General features: G+C 42.4%; 2 protein-coding genes across 3 annotated transcripts in view; both read right to left on the bottom strand.

Moving 5' to 3' along the window:
* Positions 1-1,236, bottom strand: part of DERA (deoxyribose-phosphate aldolase) — a 50,326-nt gene extending 49,090 nt beyond the window's left edge. For both annotated transcript variants that reach the window (XM_018080772.2, XM_018080773.2), the window contains exon 1: positions 1,150-1,236. In XM_018080772.2, the coding sequence (XP_017936261.1) occupies positions 1,150-1,180 (31 nt within the window). In that variant the 5' untranslated portion in view covers positions 1,181-1,236. The remainder of the gene's footprint in view (positions 1-1,149) is intronic.
* A 2,433-nt stretch (positions 1,237-3,669) lies between these two features.
* On the bottom strand, positions 3,670-11,325 carry STRAP (serine/threonine kinase receptor associated protein). The gene is given in 11 exon segments (XM_018080705.2): positions 3,670-4,512; positions 4,844-4,909; positions 5,428-5,577; positions 6,290-6,426; positions 6,945-7,082; positions 8,029-8,125; positions 8,816-8,888; positions 9,149-9,230; positions 9,957-10,092; positions 11,203-11,247; positions 11,250-11,325. Coding segments are annotated over 11 exon segments (1,053 nt in total). The 5' UTR covers positions 11,311-11,325; the 3' UTR covers positions 3,670-4,444.
* Between the last annotated feature and the right edge of the window lie 4,790 nt (positions 11,326-16,115).

Here is a 16,115-nt window from a genome sequence, read left to right as displayed (position 1 = left end):
TTTGTCACTATGTCATTAACATGTTTGTTTCAGCAAACAGATGCTGTTCAGGTGGCTACGGATGAAACTCACCCCCCCCTACAAAGAGCCCACAAACAAGCACATCAGAGAGCAATTAGACAGCTCACTTCTAGGAGTTGCAACACGTCCATGATTTCAGTGAATGAAAAAGCAGTCAACTCTCATTTGTCCACAAGTTAATAATTTAAACTGCATGTTAATTCTGTAAAAATGCCTGTGCTTGTTCTGGTGATAGGAGTGCAGCCACATGACACCCCGTGCAGCACGGCCTCCTGAACTCTGCTCGCACTCACAGATATCCCTGTCCCACACCAGCTTTGCTTCCCATCTGCCGTGATGCCACCCCTGTATCTCCTCCACTTAATTGTCCACTTACTCACGCTGACCGAATTATCACACCTTAAAGGCAGACTGTAGGAAGGCTCATCCCTTCAGTTCATTCCACTGCTGCAGCTGGGTTTTGCTGGGTGGAGAAGTGAGAAAGCTGAAGCTCTTTTCCCGGCAACGAGCAGAAGAGAAATTCTCCTAATTGCTCCAGAGAAACCCTTTTTTGGCTGCTCTCTGCTACACCCGAGGCAGAGCCAACTTTCGGGCTTGGAGACCACCCGGAAAATCCCTATCACTCCTCAGAGAGCAAGCAACAAGGAGAATGATAAGAAGAGGTGAAGTCTCAGATTTGCAAATATGAATCCAACTAATTAAGTGTTTTGAATCCCTTGGGAAGAAGGAGAGTAGGGAGGATTGCTCCGTGAGAACCAGCAAGGTGTGTGAGAGAGGAGCAAGTCCAGCTTTGTGACAGGACTGGGGGCTGTGGAGCCCCTACAACCTGTCACCTGCTCGGAACCCTTCCAGCCAAAGTCCCGTGTGACACAGGGAAACCTCCACTTGTGTTCAACCTCCAGTAACAAAGGGAAAACCAGCCTCCTGCCGGCCTCCCGGTTACGTGCCACCGGAATACCTTAGAAGACCTACAGGACTCGTAGGTCTGTTTTGTTTTTTTCAGACAGACAAGGCTGTGCAGCAGCCCGGCTCCTACACTCCGAGGTGGGCCGGCGCCTCCAGGCTCCCCCTCGCCCGCCCGCCCGTGGCTGCCGCCGGAAGCCCACAGCTCCCCCCGGCAGCCCTTACCCAGCTCGGTGCCCGGGTTCCGCCCCGCCATGGTTCTCCGCCGCCGCCCGGGCGGGGCGGGCAGAGCTCGGCCCCGCCCCGCGGGCAGGAAGCGGCGGCGGGTCCGGCCCGGCCTTGGGTGTTCTCCGCCACCGCCACGTGGGCGCCGAGCCCGGAGCGCTGCGCTCACCCAGCGAGCAGCCTCCCCAGGGCGACAGCACGGTCCTTCGGCAGCGGGAGCTCCGGGGACATGCCTTTATGGATACATGGATATGCCATTCCCTTAGCGATACATAACGCCGAACATCCACTGGTCAGATTATGTGACCAATACATCTGTTCTAGAACAAGCAGCAGTCACAAGTATTGAGGCCATGGTGATGAGAACACAGCTGTGCTGGGCAGGGCACGTCTCCAGGATGAAGGACCAACCACTGCCTCCCTAAGATCCTGCTTCATGGTGAACTTGCCACCGGCTGCCGCAAGAGAGGAGCCCCAAAGAGAAGATACAAGGACTCTCTGAAACAACATCTCAGCCTTGGCCACATTGATCAACATAACCTATCTACTCTGGCCTCCAATCTGGAGGTCTGGAGACACACAATCCATAACGCTGCTGTCTCCTTTGAGAACACACACAGGATCACTCTCGAGGAGAAAAGACAACGCAGAAAGAATCATGTCTTGTGGAATGTACCATCTAAGGAGTCTTTCTGCTGTGCCTTTTGCAGTCGGATATGTCTATCTCGTATTGGCCTCATTAGCCACCAGCATGCTTGTAATAAATGTGGATAGAGCCTTCCTTAATCTTCGTTAGCGAAGCCCAGCCATGACATGACATGACGCCGAACCTGCCCGTTTCGGTGGCCACAAGTCAAGCCACTTTCCAGTTCCTTCATGTGGAATCTTCAGGGAAGAGCTAGTGCCACACATACGCGTGGGCTCTATGAACTTGACCTGTAAAACTCAGGTACTGTCACTACTCACCTGTAGTGACACCTGCAAAAATGGAAGTCCGATAACAAAGCCACCGACAACTTCTTGGCTTTAATTTTTTTTTTTCCCCAGAGCTATAAGGACACAAACTAGCACAAAAAAAAGAAGTATTAAACATTGTTAATCATAGAATCATAGAAGCAGCCAGGTTGGAAAGGACCTCCGAGATCATCAAGTCCAACCCTTGATCCACTACCACCGTGGTTACCATGGCACTAAGTGGCACATCCAGGCTGATCTTAAAAACCTCCAGGGACAAAGAATCCACCCCTTCCCTGGGCAGCCCGTTCCAGTGCCTGATTACCCTCTCTGTAAAGAATTTCTTCCTAATATCCAACCTCCCCTGGCAGAGCTTAAGACCATGCCCTAATACTCTCATTTACGTGAAACTTCTTTCAGCTTCAGCCCTACTTGCTCGGTGCTAACAAAGAAACCACAAACAACAGGATCAGCTAAAGCAGCAGAGGGTCACAGCTCTGAAAACCGAGGACACTTTTTCTGCGTTTCCCCTACCAAAACTACACGTGTGCTTTGAGAAGCAACTCTTCAAAGACAGTAGTCACTCTACAAGGAATATATACCATTTGCACTGTGTACTTTAGAATACATTAAAACAGTGCAGAAGTTACAAGCTTTCACATACTTTGGTTGCTTTGGGGTTCTTTTAATTTCTTGCAGTGTTTTGGTGGCAATTATTAGATATTAGGTCTGTCTCAGTATAGCTCTGTTTCATTTTGATTTCTTGTTTTAAACACATCCTTCAACTTGTAGAAGGAAGTTTCTAGCATGAAGTACTAGACTGCGAGCCCTCAAAAGCCTTAGTGGAATTAATAAGGCAGAGACAATTAGCTGTAAATCAGAGGATTGGAAGTTGCTAGTTTTTAAAATAAAATTCAGATAATTACAAAACTAATTTTGGAACAGAGTCTGTGAAATAATGCACCCTTAACACCTCTGATGCACTAAGAAACCATAATTTACAGTATCACTTTGTGCTTTGTTCTTATTTCCTCCCCACCCAACAGGTGAAGCTGGAAGGGACCTCTGTCAACCACCCCTCTCCAAGCAGGTCCAGGTACAGGAGGCTCCCTAGGGCCATGTCCAGTTGTGTTTTCAATATCTTCAGGAATGGAGACTTCACAGCCTCTGCCAGTGTTTGACTGGCCCTCACAAGTATTTTCTTATGTTCAGGTAGAACTGCCCATGTTTCAATTTATGTTCAAAGGTTAAGCTTCAGTTTTCTAAGATGACAGCACTACTGTACTCTTGGGAAAAAAATCCAAAAGGACAGTAAGGACAAGTATGAATATTAAAATGTAAAAAGGTGTGTGAATAAATATACCTCTGTATAATTTTCTCTTTTTCCATACAGAGTGCATTATGTAAAACTTTCAGCATAACATTAAAGGAAATGACAAGTGGAAGAACAGCAATTATTTTCTTTAATGAAGAAAATATGATTTGTAACCTTGAAAGAGTAACTTTTTTATCCAGTCTGGATGACTAAACCCAAGCTTTATACAGATTCGCAGCCAACTTCTGAGATTTTCATGTACAACCAAATATTTCAGGCAGCACATTTAATTTAGGAGTTTTTGCTGTTTTTCATTTTAGAGACTCACGTTTACATTCAAACTTTAAAGAATAAAAAAAAGACACAAAGCTTACAGATCAAAGAACTTGCCACCCTCTGTACCAACACTAAAACATTCTTTTGCTTTCCCTCTGTATAGTACAAAACCAAGATGCTAGAAAGGATTACGTGATTAATTTGGTTGCTTTTCCATTTCACGAACCCAATGCTCAACAGTGACGTACGAGTTTTGAGAGGCATTTTATTTAGACAACTGAAAACAGTTAAACATTCAGAAGCAGCATACAATGAAACAAAACCCGAACCAAATACTTTTAAGTACATAATCCCTTCTTTTCAACTACAGCCAATTCTTCCAACTTTCAAGGAAATTAAAAAAAAAAAAAAGGGGGGTAAAAGCCATTGTATCTCTTCTCCATAATAAAGAAAGCACACTACAATGAGTCTAATTGAAATTGGAGAGATTGGATCTTGGCTTGCACACTTCTTTGAAAAGACAGTAGGCAGTCATGCCAAAAAGACAGCAAAACTCTACTACTTGTCTTTTGGGTTTTTATTTGGATACTCAGTTCTCTTACAGACAACACCTAGCCAGTTCCACCGCATTCTCATCAATTACTGCCCATCTTTGCCTTACGTAGAGAGCTCACTCTGGAAGGCTGCTGTTTGTCACTGCTCACTTGATTTAGTCTTGTAGGTCCATGTGTCATGTAACAGTTGCAGTAATCAGGCCTTAACTTCAGGAGTTGAGCTGTACACTGTATCTGAGTTTTCAGAGGCAATCTCTTCTGCAACTAAATAAAAAGAATTTTATTTAACTTCACCTTAGATATATAAACCAAAGAAATGTTGCATGGGTGGCTTAAAGACCAGTTCAGTTTGTTCTCCCATTCAGCCTGATCCAGCTATTCAACCCCATCTGTTCAGCCTGCACAGCTCCAGGCACCAGTCTGACACTTACCACATGGTGATTTTCAGGAAAATGCATTCAAACACCTTTTGGAAAGAGTGAAAAATGCCAGAAGATACTTGAGGGAAACTACCTCTTCCACACCAAAGTATGCTATCATCCTGACTGATCTTTTAACACTTAGCTGAGTGGAAGCTGACAGTTCAGTGCATTACCTATTTCCTCCTCTGCAGTTCCTGGAAGGGTAGCCCTTGCTTTTGCTGCTTCTGCGTTCTCCTCTTCTGTAGAGGAGAAGAAAAAAAATAGTCAGTACCTTCAGTTGCACCCATTCACCTTAATAATAATAAAAAAGTAATTTCCACTTAATTTAGTGCTGAGAAGAAACATCCATTAATGAAGCAATTCCATTAATGAAACTCACTTGCAGTTATTGCTTCCCTCCCCCCAAGATGAGAGAACCAAAGTACTATATAAAACTACCACCCATACTTCTTTCTAGAGATTATCCCTTTCAGAATTATGAAGGTGGTATTGCATGTTTCTTGCTCATTCACATAAAAATACATCAGACTATTTGCTTAAATATCCACACAAAGTGTCTCTATACAAAAAGCTTACAGGATTAATTGCTTACATTATAGCTACAAAGGTACATCCTTAAATCTATCAGATATGAGTGAGTACAGAAACCCTCAGAAGACAGCAGTTGCTGCAAGAATTGTTTACCATTAATAATAGATATTATTTAAAAAGCACCCATGGAGCAGCCAAGTTTCACCAGGAACAAGCAGACACTTACCAGGAACTACACATTTCCAAAGACCATAGGTTTTTCCTACTGTTGTCTGCCACAGCCTTAGTGTACCATCCTCAGAGCCACTTGCATATAACTCTCCATCAGGGCTAAATCTCACACAGTGAATTGGACCAAAGTGCCCTTTGTAAGATTCTATAACACAACATACCAAGACCATAAATTTCAGATTTCAGCCAACAACTGAAATTATTAAGTACAAACCGATCAGAAGAGGAGGAAAAAAACCACTGATGAGAGGGCACTTTCTCAGTAACTAGCTTCTGATACAAAACAAAGCTTCCATGAATTGGTATCTCAGCAATGTCTAATTTAGGTAAAATATTAATGTTTCATTAACTGCAAGAAAAAAGGTGCTTGTTTATTCTAGACAATACTACAAAGCAAGCCAGCAGCACAAAATACACATGCTCTGTTCCTTCAACCACTCACTCCACACACATACAATTTTAAACAAGGACAGGATCAATGAAAAAACTTGGAAACATGCTTTTTGTTTCAAATAAATTTGGCCAGCATGTACCACATTTTTCATAAAGGCAGCTGACATATCTAATGAATGCTATAGTATGATGCTCAAGTTAACACACAGAAGCAATACTGAACATGATTTTTTTTTTAAATAGGTGCAAAGAGCTTCTGAATGTAGGTTTTAATTAGTTCTAGAAGAATAATGTTGGGTATACTGAGATAGGAAAAAATGCTTAAACTGGTAATATACCTTTTCACCCTCTTGCACAGCATGCTATGCTAACACCTTATTTGTGCACAGCAGCTTCATTTACTAGTCATTATTTAATGGATACCCATTTCATAACTCCTTTTTGATTGTAGGAAACAAACATACCTAATTCTTCTCCTGTATTATAGTCATATTTATAGAGTTTAAAATCTTCGCCGCCTGCAACCAAACATTCTTTTGCAGGATGAAGTGATGCAGAATTGATTGTAGCAGGTGCTTCAAATGATTTAATCTGCTCTAGACTGAGGGAGAAAAGTTTGTTAATAAAGTTAATTTAACAAGAAATCCTGAGAGCAAAGAAACTGTGATTTTACTAATCTCAGTTGCTTTTCAGAAAAATAAATACAACCCCCCAGAGTTTCTGAAGCAAGTTTTAATACTCAAAAACCATGCTCATCCAGGTAGAATAAACAAAACAAAAGCTCACACATTCAGAACTACTTTCTGGAATATGTTTAAGCATATAACTTCTTTCTTAAGATATCATAAAGATGTATAAATAAGTTCTCTGAAAAGCAATGCGTTGAAATCTGGCTTAAATGTATTTAACCAAAATTACAGCTAGTGTGAAACAAAAAATGGCACCAAACCCTTACAGCCTAGCACCTTACAGACAGTTAGGTTTCACTATTTTAAGGCAGAAGCATTCAAGAAAAGATGTCCACTGATGCCAGTTCTGACAGCTTGGTGATTTTAGCCTTGTACTGTCAGTTTTCATCCCCATTACACAACCTGTGAAAAGTCTGTGTTGTGCACTCACGTTTCTGCACTATGAAAAGCAATAGTCTTCCCATAGGTTATCACAAGTATCTGTCCTTCTGGAACATACTCCATGCTGCTCACTGACATGGCAACATTTAGTGACTTCACTTCAGTCATGGTACTCCGGTCCCAAAGGCTTAAAGGGAAACAAAAAGGAAAAAGAAGACTCTCAGATTACTTCAGCAAGTCAAGCAATTTTCATCTCCCATCCATGGCAAGACCTGGATCAAAAAAGGCATCTGAAGAACGGGATTTGATTCCACAGGTACTTTCAGATTTTCAGGGGCATTATCTGCATTGTCACCTAGGCCAAGCTTAAGACAAACCTCCTTTACAAAATAATTTTACATTTGCAGTTTAAAGCAACGACATTAAATGGTACACACACCAGTTAACTACTCAAGGATTCTCTTGGAGATTAAAAATCTTGGTTTAAATCTCCTAAGCAACAGATCTTTCTAGAAGCAAAGCTTGAAAATTCCACTCTGCCTTTTTACCTCACGAGACCAAGAGGTACTAATGCCAATCTGTATAGGGATTCATTTAAGATAATACAGTTTTCTATCTAGTGGTCCAAGAGCTATCTAAACAGAAATTAAATTGTTCTACTGTAAGTAAAAATCTTTGTTCGTTAGCTGGCTCTGCTAGGCATGAGATGACACTGGTCATATCAGCCAGAAAGCTGAGGAAGCCATTAGGCACATCTTCCATCCTTTCTGGAGAGCACAGTCTGAGGAAGGGTCTTTGTCAATTCATCTCCCCAGCAGCCCAGGTTTATCTGGTTTCAACACATCTCCTACCAACGGGAGACAGAGTAAACTTAACCATCACTGGATGAGACACCTTATAAAAACACTAAGGCCTACTCAATTTACCAGCATGGCAAAGAAAGAGGGCTTTTTCTATCAGCTGTGCACTGTTTCCAGTTACTCTTCCAAGGCTTTTATCCCATTGCATGCAACTATAATAATCTGGGATTATCCTTAAAGCAACAACAAAAAAAAGTAACTATATTCTGACATAGGTTATGACAATAAATAAAACTGAGCTTCTTAGCAAACTGAAAGTTAACTTCTTCTTACCGGACAGTTTTATCATCAGCTGAAAGAATCTGTTTGTCATCACTGCTCCATAAAGCCTTTTTAATGCCAGAAGTATGTCCACTGACAACCTCAGGTTCTTAAAATAAAGCCAAATATTTGAATAAATATAAGAAGATGAAATAATGTCATGCAGCAGTTTGGGAGCTTTCTTAAAACTATATGGATTTCCATTTACTAGAAACTGTAGAATTATTTCAAACACTTGTGACCTTATCTGTAGATCTTAGTCCAGAAACAGGATAAACTGTAAACTGGATATCTGATTGCCTAATTTTAAAAAACTTCACTAGGTTAACATTAAGGTTCTCTAGCTTCATATTAACCACAAGTAGTTCAGTATCAACACAAATTTAAACAAATATGTGGAGTCTTTTTTTTCTTTCAGATGACTGAAACTTAATTATTTAGACTTATTTTTAATTAGTCTGCATTGAATTGAAACATGCTATGCTTGAAGTCCATTATAGATAAACTTTAAGTTATGGATGACCCATCCCTGGAAGTGTTCAAGGCCAGGCTGGATGGGGCTTTAAGCCACCTAGTCTAGGGGGGCTGGAGACAAGATGATCTTAAGGTCTTAAGGACCCTTCCAACCCAAACCATTCTATAATTCTATGACCTTACTGTAGCAAAAGGTACAGATACTACATTTGTAAAACAATCCTCAACTTTGTCTTTTGTGACTCATAACAGAAAATAACTCTTTAATTTCAGAGCTTGTATTCAACTCCAAAGAAACAAGAGTCAGTTCTAAAAGCAGACTCACCTGCTTCTGGCTTGCTCAGGTCATAGATACGCAAGAGCTTATCTTGTCCACCTGTTAACAGATAATTGCTATCCTGAAACAGAAGTTACAGAGAGTCAACTCTATTTTGATTCAAAATACCAGCCTTCATCTGTGAGTTAAAATAACAGTTCTTTCTCTCAGACAGCTTCTAATACCCTTACTGCATTTAATCTACAATCTTAAAAACGAGCAGTGGTATGTTAATTATTTGCCTGTTGAGATACACATGTAAAAAGCAGAAAAGTAACTTCACAGCAGAACATACTCAAAGGTTTACTTTCCTGGTGTATAAGGTATAAAGGTTTCTCATACCTGTGTAAAATCCACACTTTTGACAATGTGTTTGTGAGCCAATGTGATGAGTTCATCGCCTGACACAGCATCCCACACTTTGCTAAACAGCAAGAGGAAACATTCATATTTTAGAAGCACCAGGACAAATGAACTTGGACAGTCACATGAGTTTGTAAGCAATATTTCCTGATGCCATTATAACATTTTATCTTATAAGTTATAACTCAGTTATTCCCCAAGAATACGTTATATGTTTTTACTAAAGCTTTTTTTGGACTAACCCATAACCTTCCTTTATCCTCTTTTTCAGGACCATGTAGACTAATGAGCATTTTAGTTTTAAGAGCAGTTCTTCTCTGCAACTTTATTAATAGAGATTGCCTTTTACTAACAAGATCCATCTTGCCAATTTTAATTTATACTGCAAACAGCACAAACACCACTATAAACATCAAAGAAATTATTCACTAGAATTTTCTTATAATAAAAAGAGGCTAACTGCTAGAAACAAAGTAAAATCACTCTTTCAAGTCTACTCTAACTACAGTGCCAGAAATTAGAGCTGCATAGAAAAGTTATTCTAGCAAAGCAGTACAGTAATTAAGCATATCAAGAAGCAATCACAGTTGTTCATCATGTTGGAATTAACTGTAGCTGCTTTCAAGATGCTAAAAGTCTAGGTTTTAATTTGGCTAGCCAAAAATAAGCTAATAATTACTAAAGAAAAAAAAAATGAACCAGTAATTAGGTACAGCTACATCATGTCACCAAAGAGCACTACAGACTAAAATCAAAATACAGACCACAAAGACAGTTAATCACTCACGCTGTAAAATCAGCTGCTGCTGTTGCTGCTTTAGTGGCGTCTGTGTTCAAAGTGGCACCCCAAACAGCACCTTTATGGCCTAGAAACGTGCCAATCCAGTCCCCTGTGTCTCCCTGACGCAGCATAGGCTTGCCATCTTCACAGAAACAAAACCAACATTCAGGTAACATGGTAAAAGAAGAAAACTGGGGTGGTTTTGTTTGTTTGTTTGTTTTTTTTAATATTCCCTTGCACCAGCACGTGGAAATACCTCATTATTTTATGAAGCCATTCTTTGTAAAAGAGCTTAGCTAAATAGCTTAGCTGTGCAGCTGTACTTGCTGCATACATCTGAACAGTATACACATTCAAATACTTATGCAAACGAAATAAAAGTTTTCTGACTAAAGTTTTCTTTGGGTTTGTGTTAAGATAGAAGGGAATATTCGAGTTTTATTTTTACTAAAGTTTTCTTCAGGCAGGACAGATTTGTTTTTTTTAGTTTGGAACAATATTATCAGGCTGCCTGTATGCAGGCACAGCCTCATGTTTGCAATGAGATATGTTTAAACAGAGAGAGATAAAAATGAAGTACTAATACAAAGCCTTTCCTATATTTTTTTTTTTCTGGGGGCTACCAAAGAGTGCAGAGCTCATCTGGAAGCACTTCAAGGCAGAAAGGAACGTCCTTTAAAATGTGTGCATACATAAGATTAATATATACATGTACGAAGAGGCAGTGCTATTCACACACTGAGAGAGTCCTCATCACTCCGAGTGCAGCAAGGCAGCTGCCCTGCCCACACGGGAGCTCACTCTGGACCCACAGCCCGTGGGCACAGACGGTAGAAACGGGAAGTTTAACCAATAACCCCCTGTGGACGCTTCCCACCCCCTCAGCAGCTCGGATCCCGGCCGGGCGCTCGCGGGGCTCCGACACCCCCCGGGATAACCCGGCCATGGAAGCAGCACGAACACCCGCCGCGCGCTCCCGCCGTCATTCCACAGCTCCCGAGCCGTGTCACGGACAGGGCCCCCCAGGCACAGCCCCCCGGGCCGGCGAGGCGCGGCCCTGCGAGCAGCGGGGCTCCCCGAAGCCACCCCGGTCTCCCCACGAACCCACCCCGGGCTCGCCCCGAACCCACCCCGGGGCTCCCCCGCAACCCACCCCGGGGCTCCCCGACCCACCCGGTCTCCCCGAAGCCACCCCGGGCTCTCCCGCCTCTCGCCGGGCCCCGCCGGACAAAGCGGCCCGGTCCGCCTCAACCTTTGCAGGCGCTGATCAGGAAATATCCGTAGGGGGACGCGCCTAGGCCAGGTCCACCACGGGCCGGTTGTGCCCGGAGCAGGTGAGCGGGGTCTGCCTCATGGCCATGGCGGGCGGGGGTGCGGGCTGGGCAGGGACACGGGTCGGTCCGGCCCGGCGGGAGCGGCGGCGGCGGCGCGGGAAGTGACGGGCAGGAAAGCGCTGCCGGGCGGACGCGCGTCACGGGCGGGGCGCGGCCTGGCCGAGAGGAGGGGAAATCCCGCCTGTGGGCGAGCCGTGATTTCCGTCCCGTCATCCCGCTTCCTGCGGAAAACGGCGTGTTTGCCGTCCCGTTTCATTGGCAGCCCACCCTAGGGCTGAGTCCGGGGCGTCTCAGTGCTCCTCTTGAAGCCTCGCACTGGCTTTTCAGTCGTTGATGTTACGCATAAATCGGTTCCAGTTCCCGCCTTGCCCTGCCCACCTCCCCTGCCCACCTGCCCGTGTCCAGCTCTGTCCCAATGAGTTCTTTGTGCCCCCGTGGTGCTCCTCCGCTCGCTTCCCAAACGGGCAGCAAATGATCATCATGGCTGGGCTTTGCGAGCGAAGATTAAGGAAGGCTCTATCCACACTTATTACAAGCACACTGGTGGCTTATGAGGCCAATATGAGATAGACAGGTCCGATTGCAAAAGGCACAGCAAAAAGACTCCTTAGATGGTATATTCCGCAAGACATGATTCTTTCTGCATTATCTTTTCTCCTCGAGAGTGACCCTGCGGGCGTTCTCAAAGGAGACAGCAGCGTTATAGATGGTGTGTCTCCAGGCCTCCCGACTGGAGGCCAGAGTAGACCAGTTATGATGACCAATGTGGCCAAGGCTGAGATGTTGTTTCAGGGAGTCCTTGTATCTTCTCTTCGGGGCTCGTCTCTTGTGGCAGCCGGTGGCAAGTTCACCATAAAGCAGGATCTTAGGGAGGTGGTGGTTGGTCCTTCATCCTGGAGACGTGCCCTGCCCAGCACAGCTGTGTTCTCAGCAACACGGCCTCAATACTTGTGACTGCTGCGCAGCCCGGCTCTTTCTGTAGGGCGGGCTCCTCTCCCGGCTCACTGCGGGGTCCGATAGGCCTTTTCAGCCGGGAAGGTGATGGGAAAACGCTGAAGGGATGTAAGGATTTTGGGGACATATTGCAGCACCCAGCTGGGTTGGCATAAAAGAGAAGGGAGGCAAGCTGATGGTGGTGTCTGAACTTGCCCTCAGAAGCATCTGAAGGATGGCATTTGAAGATGTGTCACCAGCCATAAAGACTAGGCAGTGGTGTTTCTATTAAAACAGGCTAAAACCAGAATTTTACTGACAGTTACTGATCTCCTTTTAAGTGTTACAATTAGGAAAAGCATTTAAATCATTAACGGATAATTGAAGTTTAGGATAACTTCACAGTTATCTTTCACAGCTTCTCTATTTAAATAGGCACCACTTTTCACTTTCTTCTAGTATTTCATTTACCACCCAAGAGTTCTCAAAAGTAACTCCTCATGATTTTGTAATTTCATGTACTAACACTGTAACTGACATTTCCAGTTTTTCCACACAGAGCCAGATTACCACATAGACCTTTACAGTGTCTTTAAGATTTTCTGAATTTTTTCCTAACAGTGATACCAGTCTCTTACTGTACTTTGACACTGGCCAGTAGCTGAATCTCTTAAGTCTCAGACCACAGATTAAAATCATGGGAAATTCAGATGCATCTCCAAAAGCTTTTAACATTAAAAGTTATGTTTAAATAGAATTCCCGAAATGTGTGTTTCTCGTGTTTCTCTGTGACTGAGGAATTTTTTTATTGTATTTTATCCCACCCTTGTGAATACTTTGAGAGCTTAATGTATAAAATATTTTTCTTCAGTACATTTTTTGTACTTTATATTATAGCAGCGTTTCTAAAATGTCATGGTATATTAGTCTTAGTGTACTAAACCTTACCTGTATGTTCTCTGTTTGTTCTAGTCTCCATTATTTTTCCTTTGTTCCTACCTGTACATCTGTTTTGATTGTGAGTAGAGTCATTGCACAGCAAAAAGTACATTTATAGGAATGGGGCAGCAACTAGGGATAAAAATAAGTAGAGATCTAAATTGTATTTGAAAGGACTAAACCAAGATTTATTACTTTTGCATTTACATTTTTCAAAACCTTATCTAAACATGGGGTTATGTCTCCTTGTTAGAAATGCTGTTTGGGTTTACACTTTAAAAAAACTCCTCTGGTAAATGATCTTATTAACTTTTTGAGTGAGAAAAAAGAGATCCTGTGGTCAGGACAGATAAAAACAGTCAATTTAAATTACCTGCTTAAAATTCAAGGTTGAGGAATGGAAAGAAGAGGAATATTGTGTTTAGGGATGTTTATTTGTAATGATTTCATAGCTTTGATTGATTTTGTCCTCTATTAAATGGAGCATGATTTTTCACCTGCACAAAGCAACAACATGACATCCACTTAGGAAGACACAAAATCTATAACAGGCAGAGAAAGGCAAAAATATTTCCAATTTGACAGTAAACTGAAAATCAGAAAAGGAGAAAAATCGTGGAGATATGAAACCTATAAAATATAGACATAGACATTAGAAATCCCACTAGGCCAAGCAGAACTATTGGGTACTATTATGTATTAAGTTTTTCATATGTTGCAGGAACATGAAAATTCTAGTAAGGAACATGACAGGTGTCACTAAAGACAGATCCTTAAAATGGGCTTTTGATATCTACTGTGGGACCAAGGCAGACCTTGGGCATCATCCTGCTGAGGACAATAATTGTACTGGGTAGAAACCTGTGTATTGATTGTTATCAGCCACTGCCCAGTTTTATAAAAGTTATAGTTCTGCTGGTAGATGGGCTCAGTGCAAGCACGTAGATGATTGTGTGAGCACCAATCCCACACAGTGACCGTATCTGCTTCCAGCAGTAGGTACTTGGTTGATTCCCAGTTAAATCCTGATACTTGCCCACCAGCCCCAGCCACACAGCCTCTCAGGCCTCATTTCCCATCCACCAGCTCCCCTGCAGCAGCTTCCAGAAACTGATTTTTGCATTCTGAACTTGTCCTAGTTAGAACAGCTGGGACCAGTTCATCACTGGATGGGTGTAACCCAAAACTCTGTATTCTATAGCCTTCCATGCCATTTCCCAGAAACTGTTATCAATAGACCATTTACACCATCTGCCCAGAGCACACCTGACTCCTCAGGCTATAAACTGGGTGTTAAGAGGCCTGCAAGATAGGAGGATGTTCCTGTCCTCATACCCATTGTGGAACTCTTCGCCCTGAGGGAGGTACTGGGCATTCCTGCCTGAACCAGAGAATATATAATCTTGGAGTCTTGGAACTTTTTTAGCCACTCGTGGGATCCACCACTCTCAAACAGATTGCAACCACCGCTTTTTTAACCAGACTGCAACCACAACTCTCGACCAGACTGCAACACCACTCTCACCAATAGGTTTTTTCCTTCTCCTTTTATTTTGGATTCAGGGGACCCAACAAACACCACTCTGTTCATGCCCCAGGGTGCTGGGTTATACATTTGGGTTTTGTGGGTTAAAACCAATTGTTTGTCTGTATAATTGTATTTATTGTACTATTTTATTAAATTGTTATTCTGACTTATAATCTCTCTTTGGAGTTGGGTTCATTTCCCCTGCCGGTTTACCTTTAAACCAGCACAGCACTGAAGGTGTTTCCATTCCTACGTGGACGTGGCTGGTCCAGAAGAGTGGGCATCAGGCACTTAAGAGTCTGAACTTAACAATGAGTGATACAGAGGATACAACTTCTTAAACTGAAATTCTGCAAAGCAGAGAAGACCTTTATTATTCTTTGGGGAATATAACTAAGGGCATACAGATATAATACTAAAAATAAACCTGTCTGTGTTTTTTCTTGCATCTTTAATACAGAGACAGAACATAGCAATTCCACTGCAAGTGGAATGAGAAGTGTGTGCAGGAGGAAGTGTTCCAAAGAGAAGCAACAGCAGGGGTGAGAAGGGAAGAGGCCAAATACACAGAGAGCAGGAGTAAAAGATGATGCTGAACAGATCCAGCATTGTCAGCGAGCTCTTGCTGAGGAGAAACACCCTGATGTGGTGTTTCTATCAGAAGTGCTTCCTCTTCGTGTTCAGAGCTGATGTTTTCCTCTGTTGGAGCCTTTAACTGTAGCTAAACTGGAATTTCCTCCACTAATGCCCTCCTTATGTCCCTGGTAGCACCTCCATTTAAATAGTTTATTCCCCACAGTCTGAGCATGTTTATTTTAGAAATACACTAATCCTGTGCCCTCAGGCTGGACTGCTTTTAGTACAGAGATTGTTAGAGAAGATAGGAACTATGCAACCAACCTCAGTTTCTCAAGCAAATCCAGAGACAGCACAAGAAAAAGAAGGAAAGATGCAAATTAAAGTCTAGCAAGTTTAAAATAAAAACGTTGTGGCAATACTGAGTTTTATAGTTTTAAACAAGGTGATTATGTATCATTAAACAAGGTGATTGTGTATCAGATTCCAATAATATTACAAATAAAAGAAATGTCATTAATATCTTTTTATTCTAAGGTTCACATTTGTCTGTTAATTGTCTAAATATCTGTCTTGTAATGCTAAATATCCATCAACTTGTTAGGATGTAATCAGGGTCTTGTAATCGTATAGAGTAATTTACCCCATTACTGCACGGAATAACAAGTATGCCAACTGTAGATTATACAGCTTCTGGGCTGCTTGATTAACTAACATCTTTCCAAAACCAGTGATTGAATTCTCTCAGAAATGTTGATGACAATGAATTAAGCTACCCTAGTGAAAGGTCATGATTCTAATGCTTTGATTAAAATAAGTAATACAGCGACTCAGTTAAGTTGAAGGTGTTTGTTA

This window comes from Manacus vitellinus, unplaced genomic scaffold (genome assembly GCF_001715985.3).
Source record: "Manacus vitellinus isolate BGI_N305 unplaced genomic scaffold, ASM171598v3 scaffold_5_pilon, whole genome shotgun sequence".
NCBI classification, from domain to species: Eukaryota; Metazoa; Chordata; class Aves; order Passeriformes; family Pipridae; genus Manacus; species Manacus vitellinus.
This window is presented reverse-complemented; position numbering and strand designations above follow the sequence as displayed.